The sequence below is a fragment of the Lathamus discolor genome, chromosome 1 (genome assembly GCF_037157495.1).
Source record: "Lathamus discolor isolate bLatDis1 chromosome 1, bLatDis1.hap1, whole genome shotgun sequence".
Classification (NCBI taxonomy): Eukaryota; Metazoa; Chordata; class Aves; order Psittaciformes; family Psittacidae; genus Lathamus; species Lathamus discolor.
The window spans coordinates 120,893,195-120,914,858 of record NC_088884.1 but is presented as its reverse complement, the minus strand read 5'-3'; the positions used below and the strand labels follow the sequence as shown (position 1 = coordinate 120,914,858).

The following is a 21,664-nucleotide window of genomic DNA, read 5'->3' as shown; positions in this document are numbered from 1 at the left end:
TCCTTGGTTATCTAAAAATTGTTCTTTTACATATAATTTAAAAAAGATTAAAACTACAAAGGTTTTTTTTCTTCACGTGAGTTCAGTTGTAGCAATATTATTTCAATTTAATGAAGACAGAAGGTTCCAATAGATTTGTGCATCCTGCTGTCTATGCTTTGGAAAAGAAAAAAAGATTGGGTCTTTCATGAAAAGTAGTATCTGGATCTGTTTCTGTTCTGATATCCTTGAACAAAATTGTGGATCCTTTCATTTTGGTTTTTTTTTTTTTTTTTTAATTTTATTTTATTTAAGACAGCTCTTCTTATTTTTTATTTTCCATGATTCCAGAACAAATTGATTATTTGATTACAAAGTAATTCAAGCACTATCTCATCATCCAGCTGGACCCGTTTTGCTCGTTTAGCTACTGTCCACAGTTCACACTGGCAGAGGTGTGTGCTGTACCTGGAAGTATACTCATTCCTTTGGGTTCTCTACTGCTTGTTAAAAGTTGCTTTAATATCATTCTCATGATGATAGATTTGTAAATGTTACCAAGTAGATAAGGCAGGCAGTAAAAGAAGATGAAAAAATTAGAAGACCAAAGCACAGTACAGTTTCAACTGATGCTACTCTGTAACACATTTCTGAAGCTTCAGAAAGAGTAAACTCAGTTCTGTAGAAAGGGGTTAGAGCTGCAGAATTGTACTCTCTAAGCAAATCAAAGTGCAATATAAAAGGGGGAAAGAGAAGGAGATGCTTCTCTGAGCATAATGAGAGGACAGCATAGCTTACATGATATGATCAGAAGGACATGCTGCACATACAGGGTCTGTCACTGCATTCTTGCCCACCCATATTTCCCTTCTTTATAGTATATCCGGCAGTCATTTTTAGTACCCACTGTTGCTATGGGTCACTCTGATGGGTATTTTTTCACAAGTAATCTGAAACCTATTTTCACTACCCAGATGAGTGTTAGGAGAGTTGATTGCTGATGAGTGGGCAGTTGACATAAATCCCTTACTCCTTTTTCACACCAGAGACTGCGCTCATTGCCTTAGAAAACATTTTAGACTCCTTACAATTCCTTCCTGGTCCACTCAGTCTCTAGCAAGCTGTTTGAATAAAGTAAACTATGTCCACAGTATCAAAATATTTTTGTAAATGGTCCTAATCCTAATTTATTGCTTCTAAAATCATTCCATGTTATCGTAGTTGCCTGTTTCTAATGGTGTACACTGAAGTAATTTTCTTCGAAAATATTCATGGCACTGCTGGGTCTTGCTTCTGTCTAGTATGCTCTGGGAACAGCTGTTAGTGATGCAGATCGCCTGCTCCCTCCCCACCACTTGTTAAAAGTTAGAAGGAAATGTCCACTATAAAGAGGCACAGAAACACACTGTGAGCCATCACCACCTGAGCTTAGGGATCTAGACAGACCTTGTAGCCACCTCCAGTTTCTGGTATGGCTCTTGTAGGTCCTGATGTCAAGAGAAATGCAAGCTGCAAAGGCAGGCCCAGCAACACAATCTAAAATTACCCTGTGTAGTATCTAAATATCCCAGTTTGTACATAGTATGCACTCCTTTCCTAGTGCTTTCTGGTTACTGAAAGTCCCAGTACAGTTAAGCCTATAGGCTCACCATCAGGTTTATAAGCAGCTTTCTCCTGTTTGATCAGCAGGAATAGCAAACATACCAACTGTCCTATTCCTAGATGGATGGTTTTATTTCTTCACCTGTTACGCAGCTTTTCTTTCTTCTCTTCCTCCCCTGTCCTGTTCCTTTCCCCTTCCCTCTCACTAGATGCTGTGATCACTTTGATTGCTTCTTTATGTGTGTCGTCAAATGTTTTAACAAAATATGTTGCTCACATGAAATTGTAATTAGTCAGCATTACCAGCAGATAGTGTCAGAAAACTCAGTACCAGTCCTAGCTTCACTTGATGCCAGGATAAAGTAGATGTGGAATGTAATGCAGTTTACATTAATCTGTTCTCATCTGATGATCGAGATATCTGAGAAGATGTATGTGGATGAGAAATTGCAGAAAAGAAAGTTGCTTTTATAAAAAAGGTTAGATGGTCATGTTGAAGTGTCGTGGGGGCTTTATAAGGTAAAATGAATAGATTTTTTCCTTTTCAGACTGTAATATGGGAAGAACTAGTAAACTAGCAGCAATTATTAAGTAGTACCCCTTCATACTAGACTCTAATTCATTTGCTGTGACTGGATTAAAAATAGGCTTGCATAATTTTATGACCATTAATTTACAGCTAGATAAACTGAAGTGAGAAGAAACTCCTTACACTCTTCAGGTGAAAACTGATCTCCTGCTAGGGCTGGGAGCACATTTTTTTGTCTGCCTCATGTGGTCTTATGCGACTGCTTGGTTACATTATAGGGATTTTCCACTTTCTGTTGAAGTAGCAATTACTAGCCTGTCCTGAAGCAGGATATTGGCCTTCATGACAAATGGTCTGTCCACGATTGGTAAATCCTCTGTGCTAGCATAGCAGCCAAGAGGCCATATGTTATTGTATTGCTGAACTAAAGAAATAAAGGTGTTTTCATTTAAATAAACATAGATGGAGCCCCAACCTCTATTGAGGTAGAAAAGAGGGAGGGTAAAGGGAGAGGGGAAACAGCCATAATGATGCCATGATGATGCTGTATCACTGGAGTATGCTTGAGGGGAAGGGGTGCTGCCTGCACTGCCATGGGTGAATCTTCGCACTCTGAAAATGCCCCTTGGGCATTTTCTGTTTGTTTCTTTTCCAAAATATGCTTTAGAATATTGTTATGAGATTGCTTAACCAGTAGTTTTCACATTGTGAATTGGAGTCATTATTACGTTCCAGGTTATAAGAAATGTGCATAAGGAAAAAATTACTATTTGGGATACTAGAATAAATATTTTAAATGCTGCTTGCAAAACAATGGTAAAACTATGGAACTTCCACAGCAGCTGGAACAGATATATTGACTACTGTCTCAGTAGTGTTAGAAATTTTATAGTGAATTAGCAAGATCTTCTTTACAACCTTGGCTGTTGATGTGAGCTCAGAGCTCCACTGATGATATTGGTTTTATACAAAATATTGATCTGTACAGTACGAACATGTGATTTGCTATGAGCACTGTAATTTCCAAGATAAAATGTACCAGACTTTACAGAGAATACTGGGAAAAAGCTGGTCAGGCACTTCATTATCCAAAAACTGGAGAGGGTAGTACTGTATGGTGTAGGATACTTACTGAGCTGGTATGCTGTCTGGGAGCAATGGACTGACGCTTTAAGAATGGAAATATGCTTTAAAGAGTACAGTGTCCAGTGCAGCAGGCCTCTCATTTCTGATGGCTGTTTCCACATGGTGTACTGTAAGCACATAATAATAATAACAACTTGTACAGGTATTACTTCAGGGGGCTGGGGACCACATAGTGACAAAGAATAGGAGTACTGGCAAGAGTAATCCATCTCTTACTGTCGCTTTTGTTACATACATTATTACTTCGTAACATGCAGGATGCTGAAGAAATCTATGGTCCACATATGCGGTCAGTAGCAGAAAGCAGACAGACTGGAGGCAAAACAGTGCAAGAGAATGTCATGTAAATGTTACCCATTTTCTAGTCCTTGAAAAATATCCTTTCCAAGTGACTTTGATTTTGTAGAAAGTCTTTTTTTACTCACTGTATTTTATGTGGCTACAGGAGAATATGTAGTCAAATAGGAAAAAGGTAAACGTAGCATAGTAACACTGAGCAATGGAAACTCATGGAAACTTACTCCCTGTGGAACTTCTTCCTTTGTGTTATAAGATGAAGGCCAAGGTAAGTAAATCGACTGAGGTATCATTTGCAAGCAGATTCATTTACGTTAGTGTGTTTTTCCAAGCTCTGCAATTTTCCCAAATTCATCTTTGTCTTTAATACATAGTAATAATAATGTTGGTATGAATTTTCATGTACTTTTTTGTTTTGTATCTCTGTTCTACTCATAATGCTATTTTCAGACCAAACTTAATCCTTATTTAAAGAGAGCTAAACATGTTTCTTATCCTGACTGACACTGGGGATAGCTACCATTCTATGGCACAAAGAAGAGAAGTATAGGTAGGTTTAAGAAGTTTGGCAATCAGCCTTTTAAAAGGAGGAGTTTTGGAAACCATCTTCATTCCTTCTTACCTCCACTTTTGATCTGCAGGATTACAATGTCTTTTTCTATAAGATTCTTATTATATCGCTTGCAATAATGTACCAATAGAAGTTACACCAGTATTAATTAATTTGTAGTACAGGCTGTCAAGGTCTGAATTCTGTGGTTGCTGTATTCCTGGAAGTACTTCCTTACATGATTTATCTGTATTAGTAGTTTAACATTTGCATCAATAGTTAGAGGCTCACTGCCTCAATATAGAGTTTTGGTTTAGAGCCTGAAGTACATTTACCAAAGTATCCAGTTTACAATTTCTCATTCTTCTGGAAAAGTCAATTTCCCTGTCAGCCCACAAGGCAGAAGTTACTTTCAGAGACTACAGGATGTTCACATACTTAAGATGGAGACACTTATATGCTTAGCAGTGCACCTAGATATCAGTCATGATGATTTATTTCCTAGAGGTGTTTGAGTGCCAGTGTACTAGTCATGAGAGAAATAATATGTTTTCAGCAAGATTAGGTTTATCGGTCGAAACTGAAGTAAACTTTTGATACAAAGGGGAGTCTGGGGAGAAGGGTGAAGAGATGCATTTCTTAGGGTTTCTTGTTTCTGTATGCAGTGCTTTCACTCTGGTTCACCAAGTGGCATACCAATTGTGCAAAGTGTATAGGTCTCAGCCTCTTGTGATGCCTCAGTTTTTGTGCAGATCCACAGAAAATGGCAATCTGTTTTCTGGTAGACTGCAGAGTAGCAATCTGACAGTTAATTTCTCCAAACAACCAGTGCATCCTTTTATTTTCATGAAAATGTTCAAATGTTTGAAGATTAGAATTCTGGGGTTTGAACTCTGTCTTAGTTTTCACTTTCACTTGTAGTGTTGTAAATGTACATTTATGATCAAATTGGCTTACAGTGAATAAAGGGGAAGAAAACTGAAGTCTAAGGATTAAACTTTTTTTTATGTGTCCTAAATAACAAGGTAGAAATACAGAGAGAGTTGTGTGGTTGTCTTAGAAGCCTCAGGCTGTTACTAATCAGTATGAGGAAAGATTAAATAGAGAGAACCATGGCAACCATCTAACATTTGTGAATGAATATGTGTTTCCATAAGGCAGTTCCTAATGTACAGTACTGCATATTCTGAAATAGATGTATTCAGAGTAGGTTGGTGCAGAAGCTACAACTCATATTTGGTGAGTGGCAGTTAGAAATGTTCTCTGTTTATACCTTGAGTATCTTTATTTTACGGAAAATGTAGACATGGCAGGATACTTGGGGTTTTTATGCTCATTTGCTGTATTGGCTGGGAGTGATGTCTATTGCTGGAAGAGATGTTTGTGTATAATTAAACATAATTTTCTGAGTACAGAAACCTGACCTCATCAGTTATTTATTTGGATTATGTCTGGGTATGCTGTTTCTTTCCAGTGACTGTTATAACACAGTGTGTGTAGGATCAGCAGATACAGGTACTACTACAGAAATTTTTGCATATCATTGCTGTTCCATCATCTTTTCTCTGGTTTTGTGTTAAAACATAAAGCATGACAGAAAATACAGAACATAATTCTCGAACGTTGGATAATCTGTAATGATATCCAAAGGAGTTTCCTCTTATAGCGGAAGGCACTGCCAAACCCTCCTAAAGTGGATGAACGCTATGGATAAATTGCCCATGCAGTGAGCCTCAGGAACTGCAGTCAAATGACTCTGTGTAACTTGTTTCAGAAATTCCTATTGGAAAGACAAAATTCAGAGGGAATATTTTAAACATGTAAAATTTTACGTAGGGCATTTTTGAAAACCGGGTTTTCAGTATCCAGACTTCACTGTCACTCAGATTAACCCAGCCAAATACTTCTGATAATGTTGAATGGAACCATATTTACTGAACTTTTACCCTGTGTAGAGTATTTGCTGGTGCTGTCCCTGTTTCAGCCAAGGTGCCCTCTCTGTTCCCCCAGGAAACTTGTGTTCTATATAGTTTAAGGTTTTTGTTCTGATGTCTGACTGGCAAGTGGAGTTGTTAACAGCGAACTTTTACTGATGTGTACTGGTAGTGGTTTGTGATTTCAGGAATCTTGTATTTACTGGCTAAATAGAGGACTGGACTGAAGACTGGGCCCGTCTTTCCCAGTCTGAGATTCATATAGGTATGGTTATCTGGCAACAAATATGAAACAGTATAATGTAAATTAATGCATTTGAAAGGCAAAGGAACTAGTTAAACATCTGAAGCTTGCAAACTTGAGTGGTATATGGTTATACTACTTGGCCTGGCCTTGTTGGAGGGGAAATAAATACCAAAAATAAGATTTCTTCTTCCATAAACTAAACAGTGCACGAGTACCTGAAGTCTCATTTTTAACAATTATTTAATTTTTGGTGTCATTTTGATGTTCATTTTGCGTGACATCTTTTGTCTCTGTGCCTTGATCTGTGAGGAAAGCTTACTGAAGTCTCAGTGAGAAGGGCAGTGTTGCAGTACAAAAGAATAAAGTCCTCCACCTGTTGAATGAATGATGAAATACACTCTTCTTTTTACAACTATAATACATCTTTAGGCTTGTAGTTTGCCTGAAATCTACTTCTCTAGTTCAGTGTGCCACGCTCTCCTCTTCTGTTTTCTTCCTTCTCGGGGTGCTCCCATTTTCCATCTACCCTTTGTCATAAGCTTTGCATTCCCCTTTGAACTCCTCTAGCCCCATCATGTAGTTTTGCTGGATCTGCCATTAGATGCCATGGGTTCAAGTGCCTCTATCACGCTCCAGTGTTCCCTTCTCCACTCAAATAAACATGAATCTGCCACTCAGAACATTACTGCAGAGCTGGTTTGACTGGAGGAGGCCTTCAGAATCTATTGCAAATGAGGCTGACAATCTTTTGAAAACACATCTTCAACCTAAACAGTTGGCCTTATTTTTCTCTATATGTAAATAGTGTTTATGTCACAAAGAGCAAGGTGGTTACTTTCAGATGTGATTTAAAAGTTATCTAAGAGGTGGAGACTATCTAAAGTGTCAGCAATACTCTTGCAGGTTTTTTTTCTATACAAATACACAGCTAAGTTAAATAATGGAAACCAGGTTGGGTTTTTTTCATAGGAAATTTAAGTATTTCACTAGCAAAAATTAAAATTATTTCAGATGGCGGCAGAAGAGGGAGAGGAAATTTTCCTTTAGAATTATGGTGATAAAAGTTAGAAAAAAGATTAAAATGGTGTTTTCATTATGACGGTTTCTGGTAATTCAGAATGTTTCAAAAATTGAAGCTGTCCAAATATAAATGATCTGAGTTGTATTCAATAGCAGTTTGTCTGGTGAACGGCCAGGGGACCTTGAATGCTTTTGATCTGCATCTGAGGTAGGTATTCTAGTGTGCTAAGCCAGCATCAGGAAAACCTTGGAATTCCATGTATTTTAAAACAATTTGGGTGGAAATATTATAGCATCCCACAGGATGCTGTCAAGAAAGAAGGAAAGAAAAGGACAGGGATTGCTATCAACTTCCTATTTCTTCATTTAAAAAATAATTAATTGCAGTGGGTTCTTATCAAAGGGGGAAGGAAAAATATATTTCACCTTTTGCAAACTGATTTAATGCGTGTGCTAGATTTTTGTCTAGCATGCATCTATATACAGATGGAAGGGTCCAACATCACTGATGTAACGAAGTGCTTTACCCTGTGGGTTTATTCTGACTCTCATTGATATATTTGTGGAATTCCAAAGGCAGAGGTGAGCCACAAAAAAGTCACAGCAGCACAAGCCAAGGTAAACAGCCTGCCAGAATATGTTTAGCTAATGACAGAAAAAATATAGAAAGGAGAGGAAAACCTATTCCCTTGGAAAATACATTTCCTGGTTGGAAAGGCATTGAAGTTTAAAGTTGCTTACATTGCTTCCTTGCTCTTTTCCAGTAAGTTTGCTTTGTTATTTCAATCCACAGTCCCAGGCACCTTAGCCATTGGGAAGAGGAATACATGTTCTGCAACAGGTTTAATGGAGGGCATTGTGGGCATCATGACTAATGGCAAAAACATCTTTCATCCCAGGAAAGGAGACTGGACTACCTCTGTCATAAATTTTACTTAGTAATATTTGAATAATATATTGCACATAGATACAGCACCTGAGGATTTCTTTAGCCATTGTCAAAGAGGGTTATGTTTTCTCCTTTGTACACTGCACAGAAAATAAGGATTCTTTGGTTCATTGTGCATTTTACTTTTTTTTTTCCTCTATTGCAGATGGAAAATAACTTCTCAGTTCTTGGTTATTTATGCTATTTTTCTTGCATTTCAATTACAAGCTTCTCTTGATGGGGAAATAATTTTAGATGGCTATGCTATTGTCCCTGCTGCTCTTTAGCCCTGTGACATGAAGCTGCAGAATTATTTAGCACAATCTTGTAAATGCTAAAGCATTTGAACCACTTTGTTTTGTTACTGTTCACAACAAGTTCAGACATCAGTCCAGATATACAATGTGAGGAATTTTAGTTGCATAGAAGAGTCTTTCATCAGCCTTTTGCAGCACATTCAGCCTAGATAACTGACAGGAATAAAGGTACTGGCTAAAAATGTCATTATGCCCAGGAAACATGAGGAACTTTCTTCTGTTGATGTAGACAGGATTTCTAAAGATTCCCCTTGCTGGTGAAATTTCTGTATCGTGCAGGGAGCTCCTGTGTTCAGCAGTAACAAGCCAACACATATTTGCTTATGATAACAGACATTTTTTAATACAGCACCAGACTTGTTTGTTGATCATAAAAGAACAGAAATTGGTCTTGAGGGAGACATTGCAGTAAGGGAGTGGTCATTACAAACCACGCATGTACTCTGCTATGTTGCCATGAGAAAATGACATACGATTGGCTTATAAAATAGGTTTTACTAAATTCCTTAAATAGTGATACCGGTAACTGTGCACACTGGAGTGCAGTACTAGAGTGCTATATAATGATTAGCGTGTTTCCAGATTGATCACTTGGAAACAAGTGCATTTCTGATAATCAGAAGGGCATTAGGTGTGTGGGAAGGGTGACTGAGAAACTTCTCAATCAGGGTAACACTGATAAAACACAGAAAAATCAGAAATTATTTTTATTACAAATAGCAGCTTGTTTTCAGATACCGCATTCAAAGATCAAGGAGAACAGAACTGAATATAGAAGAAACACCCCAACAAACAGAATTATCTGGATCTACCATGTATATAAGAAAGATGAATTTTTTGGGGGGTGGATCAGAATATTTATTTCCCTCTATTGTTCCTCTCAACTAATAGAATTAATTAGCATTTATTTTAAGGGTCTAGGATTTAAACTGTGGATTTTGAGTTTCTCCTTTACTTCAGGGGTACCAGGAGACTAAAAGGTGCAATAGAAAGTACTCTATGAGTTATCTAGAAGCACTATGTCTGACTACCCAGATATCTTAAGCCTAAGTCAATAAATGTAATGATTAACTTATTCACCCTTTACAAATCAGAAAAGTAGATAATTTCATATTCTTGACTAAAAAAGTAAACTAAAGGTTGTCTTTAGAAACTTAATAGGCTGATCTAAGAAAAAAATAAAAGCAAAAGTCAGTGCTCAAAATCAGTTTGATAGATGTGTGAGCCCTGAAGTCTTAGTCAAATTAATGCACACATTGCCTTTGTAATAAGTTGTATACCTGATCAGAAAGTAAAACCACTAGTGGATCAGTTAAAGGAATTAGTGGAAAAAAGATGGTGATAAAGTAATTAGTATCATAGGTTCAACAAAGATTTAAAACTGTGGTACCTGGCAGTAATGGATTTTGAGCACAGTTAATGAGCATATATATTGTGTTCACTTTTAATTAAGTGGAAAAAATACTGGTCCTTTAAATTGAGATAATAAATGTGCAAGTCAGTCTTACACAAACATGCAACACAAGAATTTATTGCCTGCTGTCTAACTGGGGAACTGGGAATCATTATAAAGATTAGCTTTACTGAAAAAAAATCCAGAAAAAGCTTCAGTAGAAAATGTTTATGAGGTAATAAATTTCACATTAAATATTGCTTGGCACATTTGGTATATTGTGTGTGTATGTGTTTTATAAATAGAAGTATTTGCTGTCATCAGAGGTAGGAGTGTTTGTACCCTTGAAAAGGATTCAGTGCTATTTACCGATTTAGATTCTGTGAGATGTATTTAGTGTATGACTACACATGTAAGAGAACACAAAAATATGAGAAACCTTGAAACTTCCTCAGAGGTGTATGGTTGTGCTTAGAGTACAAGTTGTGGTTTAAAATGACGCCTGTGAAAGCTGCAGCTGTGAATTTCCACATGCTTGCCGTGCTTAACCAATGTGCTCGCGCCTTCTGAAAGCAGCAGACTGGGCTGCTGCTGGGGCTTGGGGGGTTTCAGACTGCAGCAGGGGAAATCCAGCTGAAACGTGGAGTGTTTATTCTGTCAGAGGGCAGCTGGGGAACTGACATGAAACAGGTTGAAGCACTGAAACCAGAAGTACCTTCTAGAGCAGTGGCTTTCGATGCTTTTATGACTTGGGAACCCCCTAAACATTTCCAGTGGAATCAAGGACCTTTGTGTGGCATATTGAAGCTTATTGAGGACAAGTGACTGGCATTTCTTAGTTAGCTTTTATGGATCCATTTGAAATCACTCACAGATTCCCAGGGATACCCAGACGTTAAAAAACCAACAAACCTAAATCAAGCTTAATACATTTCATTCTCTCAAAGCTCCCAACCCATATCTTTCCTGTCAGTATTACCAAAATACCAGGTTCTTGCTGACACACAGTATGTCTAGGTTTTGCTCAACAAATTTTTCACTGGGATATGCATACACTCAGAACATGCTTTCCATGTTTCCCTGAGCCACCTTTAGCCTTCTAGAGATTAGCTACTGGTGTTACAGGAGGGCAAGTTTTCTGTTCCAGAAAGCTCCAAACTTTCACTGGTGTAATGCAGAATATTGCTGGTGATGTTGCAGTACGAATTACTGTGCCACACTTAGGCAACTTCAGTCTGTCTTTCTCTGACTTTGTTCTGCCCTATCCCACTTTAACTGCTTTCCATAAAAGGAGCAAACAAAACCATACTCATGGGTCTCTTCAAAATGCTAACTCTGCTTTTATTTTTTTAACCTCACTGCATGATTTTATTACGCCAGTAGCAACTTGGAAGCAAAGTTTAAAATAGCTGGCTTTGGTAGCATGCTTTTAGCATTGAAGAAAATGAAAATAAAAACTTGCAAATTGCAGAGTAAGTTTGTTGATTTAGGCAGGAATTTTATAGACATTTTATCAGTAAATAAACATTTGATTTTCTTTTCTGTTCAGGTATGACTTCGTAGAAGTTGAAGAGCCTAGTGATGGCACTGTTTTAGGGCGCTGGTGTGGTTCCAGTAGTGTGCCAAGCAGACAAATCTCCAAAGGAAACCAGATCAGAATAAGATTTGTGTCTGATGAATATTTTCCTTCTGAACCTGGATTCTGCATCCATTATACACTTCTTATGCCAGTAAGTAACATGTTTCAGATTGGAACATTTCAGGAAAACAAAATCTTTTGAAGTGGTAGCTCAAAAGACTCTTTTAATAGCTTAGGATTAATTACTGTTTATTTCTTAATAATAATAATAATAATAATAATAATAATAATAATAATAATAATAATAATGAGCAGTCTGTCTTCCAGAACAGTACATTTTGATTCTGTTTTTTAACTGAGTGTTCTTGTGGTTCTTGCTGGATGGTTTTGGACTGGGAAGTTGTGGGCTCAGTCGTTTGTGAGGAAACTTCAATAAAATGTTCGCATTCCTAATGCAGTACTGCGGGGTGAAATAAAAAGGTTGTAGCTTTGATGAGAAGAATCAGCTGTGTGACACTGGGGGAGTTACAGAAAAGACTGAAGAAATTAATATTTTTATTAGTCAGCTGCCATTAGACAGAGCCACATGAGTATACCTAGTTCAGAACGTAAGAACACAGAAGTTCTTATGCTTATAAATTGTTTCAGTGGCAAAGCAGACAATGCATAATACTCATGTTCCACTGCATTTTCCCTGGAAACACTACTTTAGACTTCTCAGGAATGTTGCTTAACACTTGTAAATTGCAGGTATTAAACAAAATTTATTGTAAAAAATGTGACTATTTTCACTGTCGAGAGATTTCTGTTACTTTTTTTTCACCAAATGAAAGATCTATGATAGCAAAGTATGTTTATAGATTTTTAAGGATGAGATAATGTTCTGAGGCATTAAGAGCGGAGTAGAACAGGGGTTTACTTATTTAGAATAAGTGTTCCATTTTTGTCTTAGAATGCATTTGGCATGCTTATTGTTTTTGCCATTTTTGCCTCTTCTCCCCATTTGCAAAACTGTTTACTGAGAATCAGCAATTAACAGTCCCACATATCTTTTCAACAATATGTACTCTTCTACATATCTGTCAGTGAATGCAGTGTTGTGTTGTCTATGTGTACATTTACATATGTGTGTGTGTGTTTTCTGTTGTTTTCCTATGAATATTGGTAAATATTTAGGCCTAAATAGCGACTATTCCTAAAGTGATAAAGGTTTGATCTGCATATTTAACGCTTGTGAGTTAGACTCTTTTGTTAGTAGAATAGTAAGACCTGATAATGGTGAATTTTGAAATTAAATAAAATGTCAGTCTCCAAACCAATATGGCCAGGTTTAAACTTTCATACACCTGAGGGCAGAATGTAATAAGTATGTTTACTTTTGAAAAATGGTAAAAGAAAATCCCTAAATAGATGTGTTGTGGGCTGATGCCAAATTTCGTTGTTGCAGCTCTAGTATTGTGTCCTACCTGCTACATATCTATCTGACTTATGTATAATCCGATTTCTGTGGAATGGATTAAACAAAGGCACCTAAAAATACCAGTGTATATGTAAAATTATCTGTACGCAGTGCTGTACAAAAGGACTGAGTTTGTTCCTTGGTATTTGGGGAAAACTAGTTATAACCTTTGAATCACCAACACTTGCAAAACAATTCTTTAATCTTAAAAATACTTGCATTTCTTGTTCAGTAGACAAAACCAGAGCTGACATCATAGGATGCATTTTTAGTTTCTTCGTTTTCTCCACTTAACAAAGCTTATATAGCGTAAGGAACTATACATACAAACTGGTTTAGAAACCAAGCATGTTGTCTCTCACAATATGCAGCTGGCAACAGCAGCATCCTTCGCATCATTAGAATTCAGATCTAGCCCCAGGATGCTCAGTGTAACAACCTTATTGGCTTGTGAGGATTGATTTCCAAATCTCTCTTTAAAAGGGCTGGGATCTATTTCATCAAAAATTTTGTCTTAATAAGCCATAAAAATACAATTTTACATTTCAGACTGCAGATTGCAAGTGAAATCTATATTGCTGAGTTTCAGGATTAAACCTGCTTCTTCTACCTAAAGCAACTGAAAGCCAATGCCAAAAATGTCTGTCTTTAAAACTATAATATTCTCTCATCCAACATGTCAAGAGGAACTAAAATTTACAGCTCTCTTCCCCACCTCCCTGAAAAGAAAGTCAGCTGTAGAAATGAGTGTAAATTCTAAATAATTCTTGCAAAAACGTAAGCGATTCACTTCAATGAATTGGTCCTAAACAGTTAAATTTTGTTTTTTTCCCACTCATTTTTTGACAAGGGGGAAAGGGGAGATGCCTGGTAGACTAGCGATGAGAGTTTGTTTGGGGAGAAATGAAGCAAAACTGAAATAAAACAGTGCAAGCTTGTGTCTGTATTTGGAGGCCACACACAGTGAGGAGCGCTGGACACATTTTCAGGTCTCTTAAAGAGCAAGAGAAATGGCTTTGTTTAAATCTGCTGTAATTTATCGTATATATATATTTTTTTCCTTTGTATATTATGTTTCAAACCAACTTTTCACATGATGAATAAGTTGGGGGAGAATGGCTGGTGATCTTATTACTTCTAAGAGTTAGTCACTCAAAAGGACTTGCTGCAGTTCCAGACAGTAGATGCAACAACATTTTCTAGGAAGGTTTACCATGGGATTGTAAGGCACTGCATAAAAACGGTGCACATACTGTGTGCAAACATAATGCTCCCTGAAAAAATCCATGAAGCCTTTCCTCAGATTTTAGCTAATTGCAGTTCAATATTCTGAATTTCACCCATTTTAAATTGTGTATCCTGGGTACCCCTGGAACTTTAATTCTGGTCTAATTCCACTTTCCACTGTTCTATAGTTGCAAGTTAATTTTGTCTGGAATACCGTAAAGTGGAAGGAAGCATTGAAAAAACTTACTAGAAGAAAAAGTAGTGTGTGTGTGTTATTTCAAAATGATTATGCTACTTTCAGCACAGCTGTTGGTCACTGTTTTCATGCTCTGCCCTGTCACTTAGTCTGTCCTTAATGGTGAGCTGCTTTATTCACTAAGGGCTGCTTAGCGGTTGTTCTGCATTTTGACTGTTCAGCTATGCATTTATTAGAAGTCATGTTTTTGGCAGTGCTATACCACCTAAGCCCTCCTAGAATTTTATTGCAAAAACAATCCATATTTCATTTCTTTTTCACTTCTTCTCACTTGCTCCCAGTTAGAGCTCTAATCCATATAGTAGCCACATGCAATTGAGGGAAATCTTATAAACTCTTATAATACATGTTTGGGCTTCAGTCGTCTAGTGACTTGTTTAAACTATGTCAGTTATAAGTTTGGCAGAGAAAACTTGATGTAATAAAGTCCATTGTTACTTGGGGAGTGGGTGAATGGGATACTTGATGCCTGAGGTGCCATTAAGGAATGCATGACTGATTGCCAAAGTAGTTATTAATTATTCAGGGCACTCAGAACAAAGCTGCTCCAGTTAAAGTTGAAGCTGGGGGTGACTGTATTCCCCTTCTTTTTTGGCATATGGTAGCATGTCATTTGTCATCAAAGATCATGCCAAAGATCTTTGCAAACAGACTTAACCCTCTTCTATGCAAGTGAAGAGGAAAATCCGAGAAGCTGCTTAAAGACTGACCAGGTTTAAAAGTGATTTGGCAGGTGTTTTGTGATTCTGGTGCAGTACCTGCATGGCTACCTCGATTTCAATCTGAGAGAGGTTGGGTTTTTTTTTTTCTTTAGATGCAGAGATGGTGTTAGGAATCCTCTTGCTGTTAACAGTAATGAAGATTAAATTTAATACTGTGTGGTAATCTGTTTAGGGCTATCTAATAATTGTCCCTTTATTTCATTGAAATTGGCTAGGCTTTGCTCTTTTAGGGTTGATTTTAGTGCTAGTTTTATTTGTGGAACCTTTTCAGTTGAGCTAGTTTAACAAAAAAGGTTAATAAAATTTAAATACTAATAAAAAAAGTGCATATTAATAGAACAGAGGAAGGAAAGCCCTCCCCGTTGCATTCCCTTCCTTTGAGAAGTCCACAGATTTCACAGATATCGGGTGTGCATCTCTCATGTCTGTTCCAAAGCTCAAGAAGGCTTAACTGTGGCTGCTGTAACTGAAAATCCATCCAGAAACCTCATGAAGGACATTAGTGATCACCTAAACAAAGGGTTTTCTACACTTCCTTAAGAAGCAATCAAAAGATTTTGGAAATAACAGGATTTAAGGGGTGTTTAAGCCAAGGTAGTATGAAGCAGCAGGAGAGTGTGAGTGTTATTTAGCATTTTGCAATGCTAAATGAAGTGATAAAGGACTGTGAAAATCCTTTGTATGATTGGAAGGACTCTTACATCAAAACCTTTGTGTTCAAAGTTTCCACTAATTAGGTATAGTTCAACCTAAGTCTGGATAAATCAACCAAACTCCTAAAGGTGGTCAGGCGTGCAAGTTCAGTCATTCTTTTTGTGTGTGTGTGTGTGTGTGTGTTTGTGTGGCAAAAAATCCATTGTAAATCAGAGAGGTTTTTGGACGAATTCTTGTCTTGGAGGTTTCATTTTGCTTTAAATTTGAGTTTGAAATCTAAAGAGAAATTCAATTTCTTAAATGAGACATTAAAGATAACTCCAGAATACTTAGATGGGAGTGATACACTTGAGGTTAATAAAAAAGGCTGCAAGAAGTACAAAACTAAGTTTTTATTATCTTGTTACTATCCATGGGACTAAAATGAGAGGGGAAGCAACCCCTTTGAAGCAAAAGAGCCTCTGAATTATATTTCCTAATCAAAACATAACATCGTTTTCCTTTGACCATATCTCATTCTGTCACTTGAACATCATGAAAAAGTAAAATCTGTGTACGTGAAGCAGACTCGCAGAGGCAGGGTTAGAATGGACAAAAGTCCATCAAAGAATGTCCTTGACCTGCAAAACTTGAGTTGTCAGCATGGATTTCCCAAGACTCTAAAAGGAAGAGAGACATTTTGAACCAAATTGGCTGTTATTTAGTTCTCAAAAGGAATTAATATGTTTGTGTGATAGCAAGTTTTGTACTCTCAAGGACCGGGTCTTTCCCTCTGGCCAAAATTTGAATGTAGTTTCTTGTGTAGTGTATGTAGTATATACCGTTTCTGTTGTATTTTTTCTGTGATGTTAAATTTACAGTGGCTCAGGCAGAAAAGAATCAGAAATCACTTCACTGACTATTTGTAGGATGAAGTAATTTTGTTTTCTTGGACAGATATTTTCATTGTATATTTGACTAAGAGTTAAATTGATTGATTTTGGAAGTTTAGCGTATATCCCACCCTGTTTCACTGTGGCAAAATACATAATAAAATCAAGCGATTTTATTATTTGTAAATAACCAACAATACTTTCAAAGTTAAATGCATTCCTGTTGCCATACCTCCAGTGTCATGCTTCAGTTTTATTCTATTTAACAACTTCAGTAGGACTTCTTCCAGAAAAATTCAGGAGTGTTGAACAAGTAACACAACTCGTTCTGGTTATGGAGCATTCATCTAAGTCTTAAAATTGTATTTGTTGAAAGACCTTACCTAGGGGAAGTCAGAACAAGTAAGGTGGAGAAAAGTTTGTGAAAACTGCTTTCCTTTTAGTCATCAATAGCATTATGTACAAGTTGGATCACTCTGGCAACCTGTTTCAAGCAAAAATTATTGTCGTAAACAAGAGACGGGGTAGTGCAACTGTCAAGAAAGAGCAGGCAGCCCTTTTTGCTCCTTTGCCCAAATCATGTCTTTGATCACATATTAACCTTCTCCTCCCACTTGAAAGCAGATAGTATGATGATTCAGTGCAAGCAATGTTTAACCTCTTTAAATGCCCTAAAAAGTGGAAAAAGTTTTGAACATATGTTGGGAAGTATTTCATATACATGAGACAATCTCTTTTCTTCAATCTCTGGAAGTTGCTAATGGCTTTTATTAGGTTTCCATTTAGTAATAAATATGTATATTGTAGGGGCTCTAGTGTTTGGAAACTTTATTAGTGTGTCTTATAGTATTTTAATCAGAAGTTTATGTACGCATATTTGTTTAATTTGACAATGAGTATTGCTTTTACATGGTCTATCAGTTACTTTATTGTAGTGTTCTGCAATAAATCTTACGTATGTAAGATTTAATGTTGCGTGCTCTGTTGTTTTCAAAACCTCTCCATGAGAAGTTAAAGATAGAACAAAGAATGGTTTTTGTCTTCTCTTGAGCAATTTTAAGTCTCCTGGAATGTCATGACTCCAGGAGTGGTCTGGCTGGTGTATGTGGGATCCTAAGTAACATTATTTGTGTTTGGGAACAGTCTGAAAGAACTGTATTTTGCCAACTGATGAGAAAATAGTTAAAAAAAAAAAAAGTACAAATCCAGGAAAAGGAGTAATGACTAAAATCCAGTCTGCATTAATTCAAGGAAGAGACTACACTGTACATGGGGAAGGTGAACTGTAGTGAATTACCAGCCTTTAGGTGTTTCTTTTGTCATTCAGCTTAATAGACAGTGAAGCTTACATGTGCTAATAAGCAGGGAACACATCACTAATTAACACATTACTTTCGACCATTCTAATACTGTAGTCCTGAGTATATTCTGGAGTATATTAAGAGTCCTGAGTATATTCTGAAGTTCTCCTTATGGAAATGTATTAAAAATAAGTATATGTCTTTTACTCCATTTTCACATCAGAATCTGAAGGACATTTCAGATTGTGAGGTTTCACTGAATGAAACCGCTACCATTATACTATCTGATAAACTTTTTCCAAGTAATATTTGAGTCTTTTGATTGGTTTTGGCTTGGGTTTTGGTGTGTTTGAGGTGGGGGGAATGTTTTGTTGTTTTTAATTTTCATCAAGTTCACTCAGAAAGGACTGAATTAGGTCTAATCAGAGAGATCACACATAAGAAACTAATGGAAGAATAATACTGCCACACTGTAGCAACTATAAATATTAGCCTCAAATCTATTCTCTACTTGTACCAACTTTCCTTTAACTGATCTTCAAAGAGATATGCTCTCTTCTTTTGCAAAAATGACACTTCTAAAATGGCTCTTTACAAATGAATGAGGATCAGATCAAGCTAATCTGTCTCTATCGGTCAGTAGTAATACATTAAAGCTTTTAGTATGTGTCCTGTATACTGGCATGTGAATTTGAAAATTTATTATTCAGCATAATTAGCAGTAATGTCAAGTTTCTAAACCTTTCCATTGTCTTCCCAGTTTTCCAGATGTCAGGCTGTCCAAAGGGTGTCTAGCCCTGTAGCCTGCAGCCTGTGCTGGTCATAAATGGGTGGTAGGGAGCACTAGGAGGAGGTCAAGCAGATGGGATGTTTCACCACCCCTTTACCCTACTTACCAGCTATATTCTGAAGAAGAAGGGGATTCCCTGAGCCTATGTTCTTTGTTTATTTAGTAATCTGTAACAGAAGTTCCTTGCAAATGATTATCCATGTACCCCTTGAACTCAGGTTAACTTTATGCCTTCACAACATCCTTTGCTAAAACCAGATTGTATAGGTACCGCATAGAAAAGAAGCTTCAAAAAACTCCTTTACTTGAGAAGGATATGTATGTGTATAAAAACGTGTCACTCTTAAACTGAGAACTCATTGATCCCAAGTAATTGGAGCTGTTGTGTGCTACCTCAGCAGGTGTTTCACAGTGATATCCAAATGTTCCTTTAGTCTTGTAAAATTATTTTGTAGTCATGGTTAAAATTTTTTTGTTCAATCTTGTTGATCATATCTATTAAAAAAATTGTAATGTCTCAGTGTGTATGATTTTAATTTAATCCTTTACTAAATGTTATATAAGCTACTTTTCACTTAACATGTTTGGTTAAAAAAATCCCAAACCATCCCCACAAATCCCCCCCAAAAAACACCACCACCACCTTCCTGTTCTCACAGGCCCCTTTAGCTCCACTGGGTTTTGTTTTGTTTGGTGGGTTGGTTTTATTTTTTTTTTTCTTCCTTTATTTTTTGTGGTTTAAATATTACCTAATTGTCTAGTTGACTATCCCTTTTCCAATTTCCAGGATCAACATGTTATTCACAGCTTTTTGAGAAAGCACGCTGATGGCTTCTCTACAAATTCCAAAGCAAAGTGACTCTATCCCATTCTCAAAGTTAATCCCCTGTGTAACTGGCACAGTCCTAGATTTTTTGTGCTTTCAAATACTGAGACGTTGTGTCTGACATGCTTGCTAGTGGAAAAAAAGGTAAGCAAATGTACATTTGATACTAGGTTTCAGGCAGCACCATAATTTTCAGTTATGCTATTTTAGATGCATTCATGTCGTGTCCCTATCCATTATTAATATCTTAGTCATGCCACAGTCCTTTCCATTCCCACACTCCAACAAAGCAGTCAGTAACTAGTTAGTGGAGTGTATTGTGCTGATTTTTCTTACTTCTGATTGGAAAAGATGAGAACAGGAACAAAAGGAAAGAATTCTGGACAGAACGGAGTTAGTGAAACTACTTTCTTTTTATATATGGTTCAGATCTGAAAGGCTCCTAGGAACAGTGGAATTGTGCAGGGAAAAAAAAAGAATGATAGGTGCAGCTCTATACAGTTGAGATCAAGTCAGCTGTGGAGCAGCTTCTGTAGGTGATTGACTACACAGTTCAACTCCACAAACTGATGGAAGCACCACTTTAAAATCAGGAGGAAAAAATTCTTGACAGAGTAATGATACTGTATAGTAGCTTCAGGGTAAAAGTTTGCTTATGGAAAGATTAATGTGGGGTATTGGTAGTGGTGTTAAGAGAAATCCTTTTAGTTCTAAAAAGGAATAAATAATAAGCACTGTGGGAATACCAAAATGTTCACCTGTCGTGTCTTTGCAGTACCTGGCCTCTGGTATTACAGATGGGGATTAAGAGCTGTCATTTGTTAGATTCTCATCAGTACTCAGAACCATTTTTAATGATGATGATGAAAGGTTTGGCTGAAGAAGCCAGGATTTTTGTTAAAAAGGTTTTAGTTTTGTTTTCATGGGAAAGTCTAGATAATCATAAAACTGGTGTGTCTGTTCTTTCCATTATCTCTGGCTAGGTTGGTGGAGAAGGAATTCAGGAGGGTTTTGAATTCGTGTTTGCTCCTGGTAACTGGTGTATGTTGTTAAAGAACCGTAATTGTTTAAAAAACAAAAGGAGATGTTGCACGTGAAAAAGAACAAAAGACATTTCCAGAGGCAGAATGCTCAGGCTGCTTGAGTATTCATTTCACTCTGGTTCCGAGTTAGGAAATAAATCGTAGCAAGAGAAATGAGAATTATATATGATGAAAAATAAAATACCAGTCTTTAAGTTGAAGGGAGTGATTTAGTGCATGGAAGACCAGGTTCAAAGGCACTTGAAAAGTGGAGGTACGAAAGCAGATGACACAGTCTTTGCAGGAAATTTTGCATGCAGTCCTACAGACATTGTGAACTTGGTGGTTCCTAAAAGCCCTTCCCTTGCAGCTGCAAAAGAATTCCTTGGGGGAACTCCATAATAACTCTACCCTGACACCATGTGCAAGTTCTCAGATCTCAGATAAGTGTGAGTCTGTTCAGGTGGTGAGGGGAATTTCAATGTAGTGGTGTAGATAATTAAATCAATCTGACACTTTATTTTCCAGTATGTAGCCTTTTCGTAGAACTTAGTTAACCTAATAGTTTCTTGGTAGACATCCCTTGTTCTAAATGTTTTTCTAACAGTGAGACACCCTGTCTTTAACTGTCTTTAAGAAGACAGATGCCGTGTTAAGGTGATTTTGTTAGATATCAGCATCCCAGTGGCTTTGTGAATAGTTGGCATTGTAAATACAATATTTTAAATTTGAATTTTCAATCATTTTATTTTCAGTATTTTTTTGCCTGTTGTGCCTGCCTGAGAATGTAAAAAGACCTTTTTTGAGACTTCAAAACATCTAAAATCGTTCTGAAGAAAAATTCTCCTAACTCTGACCTTGAGCTTCCCTGCTGGCTGATATGACCAAAATGACTAGGTAGCCAAGGAGTGTAAGATGACTGAGTTGAGCCAAATTAGTCAAAGTCACTTGGTCATTATCTGCATTTCTTGCAATGCTGAATCATTTTGAACTTGCTAAATGGTAGGACAGGTA

General features: G+C 37.0%; 1 protein-coding gene across 1 annotated transcript in view; it reads left to right on the top strand.

The window, feature by feature from the left end:
• Nucleotides 1–21,664, top strand: part of PDGFC (platelet derived growth factor C) — a 129,607-nt gene that overhangs the window by 81,864 nt on the left and 26,079 nt on the right. Inside the window, exon 3 of the mRNA XM_065693383.1 lies at nt 11,492–11,672. Within this exon, the coding sequence (XP_065549455.1) occupies nt 11,492–11,672 (181 nt within the window). The remainder of the gene's footprint in view (nt 1–11,491; nt 11,673–21,664) is intronic.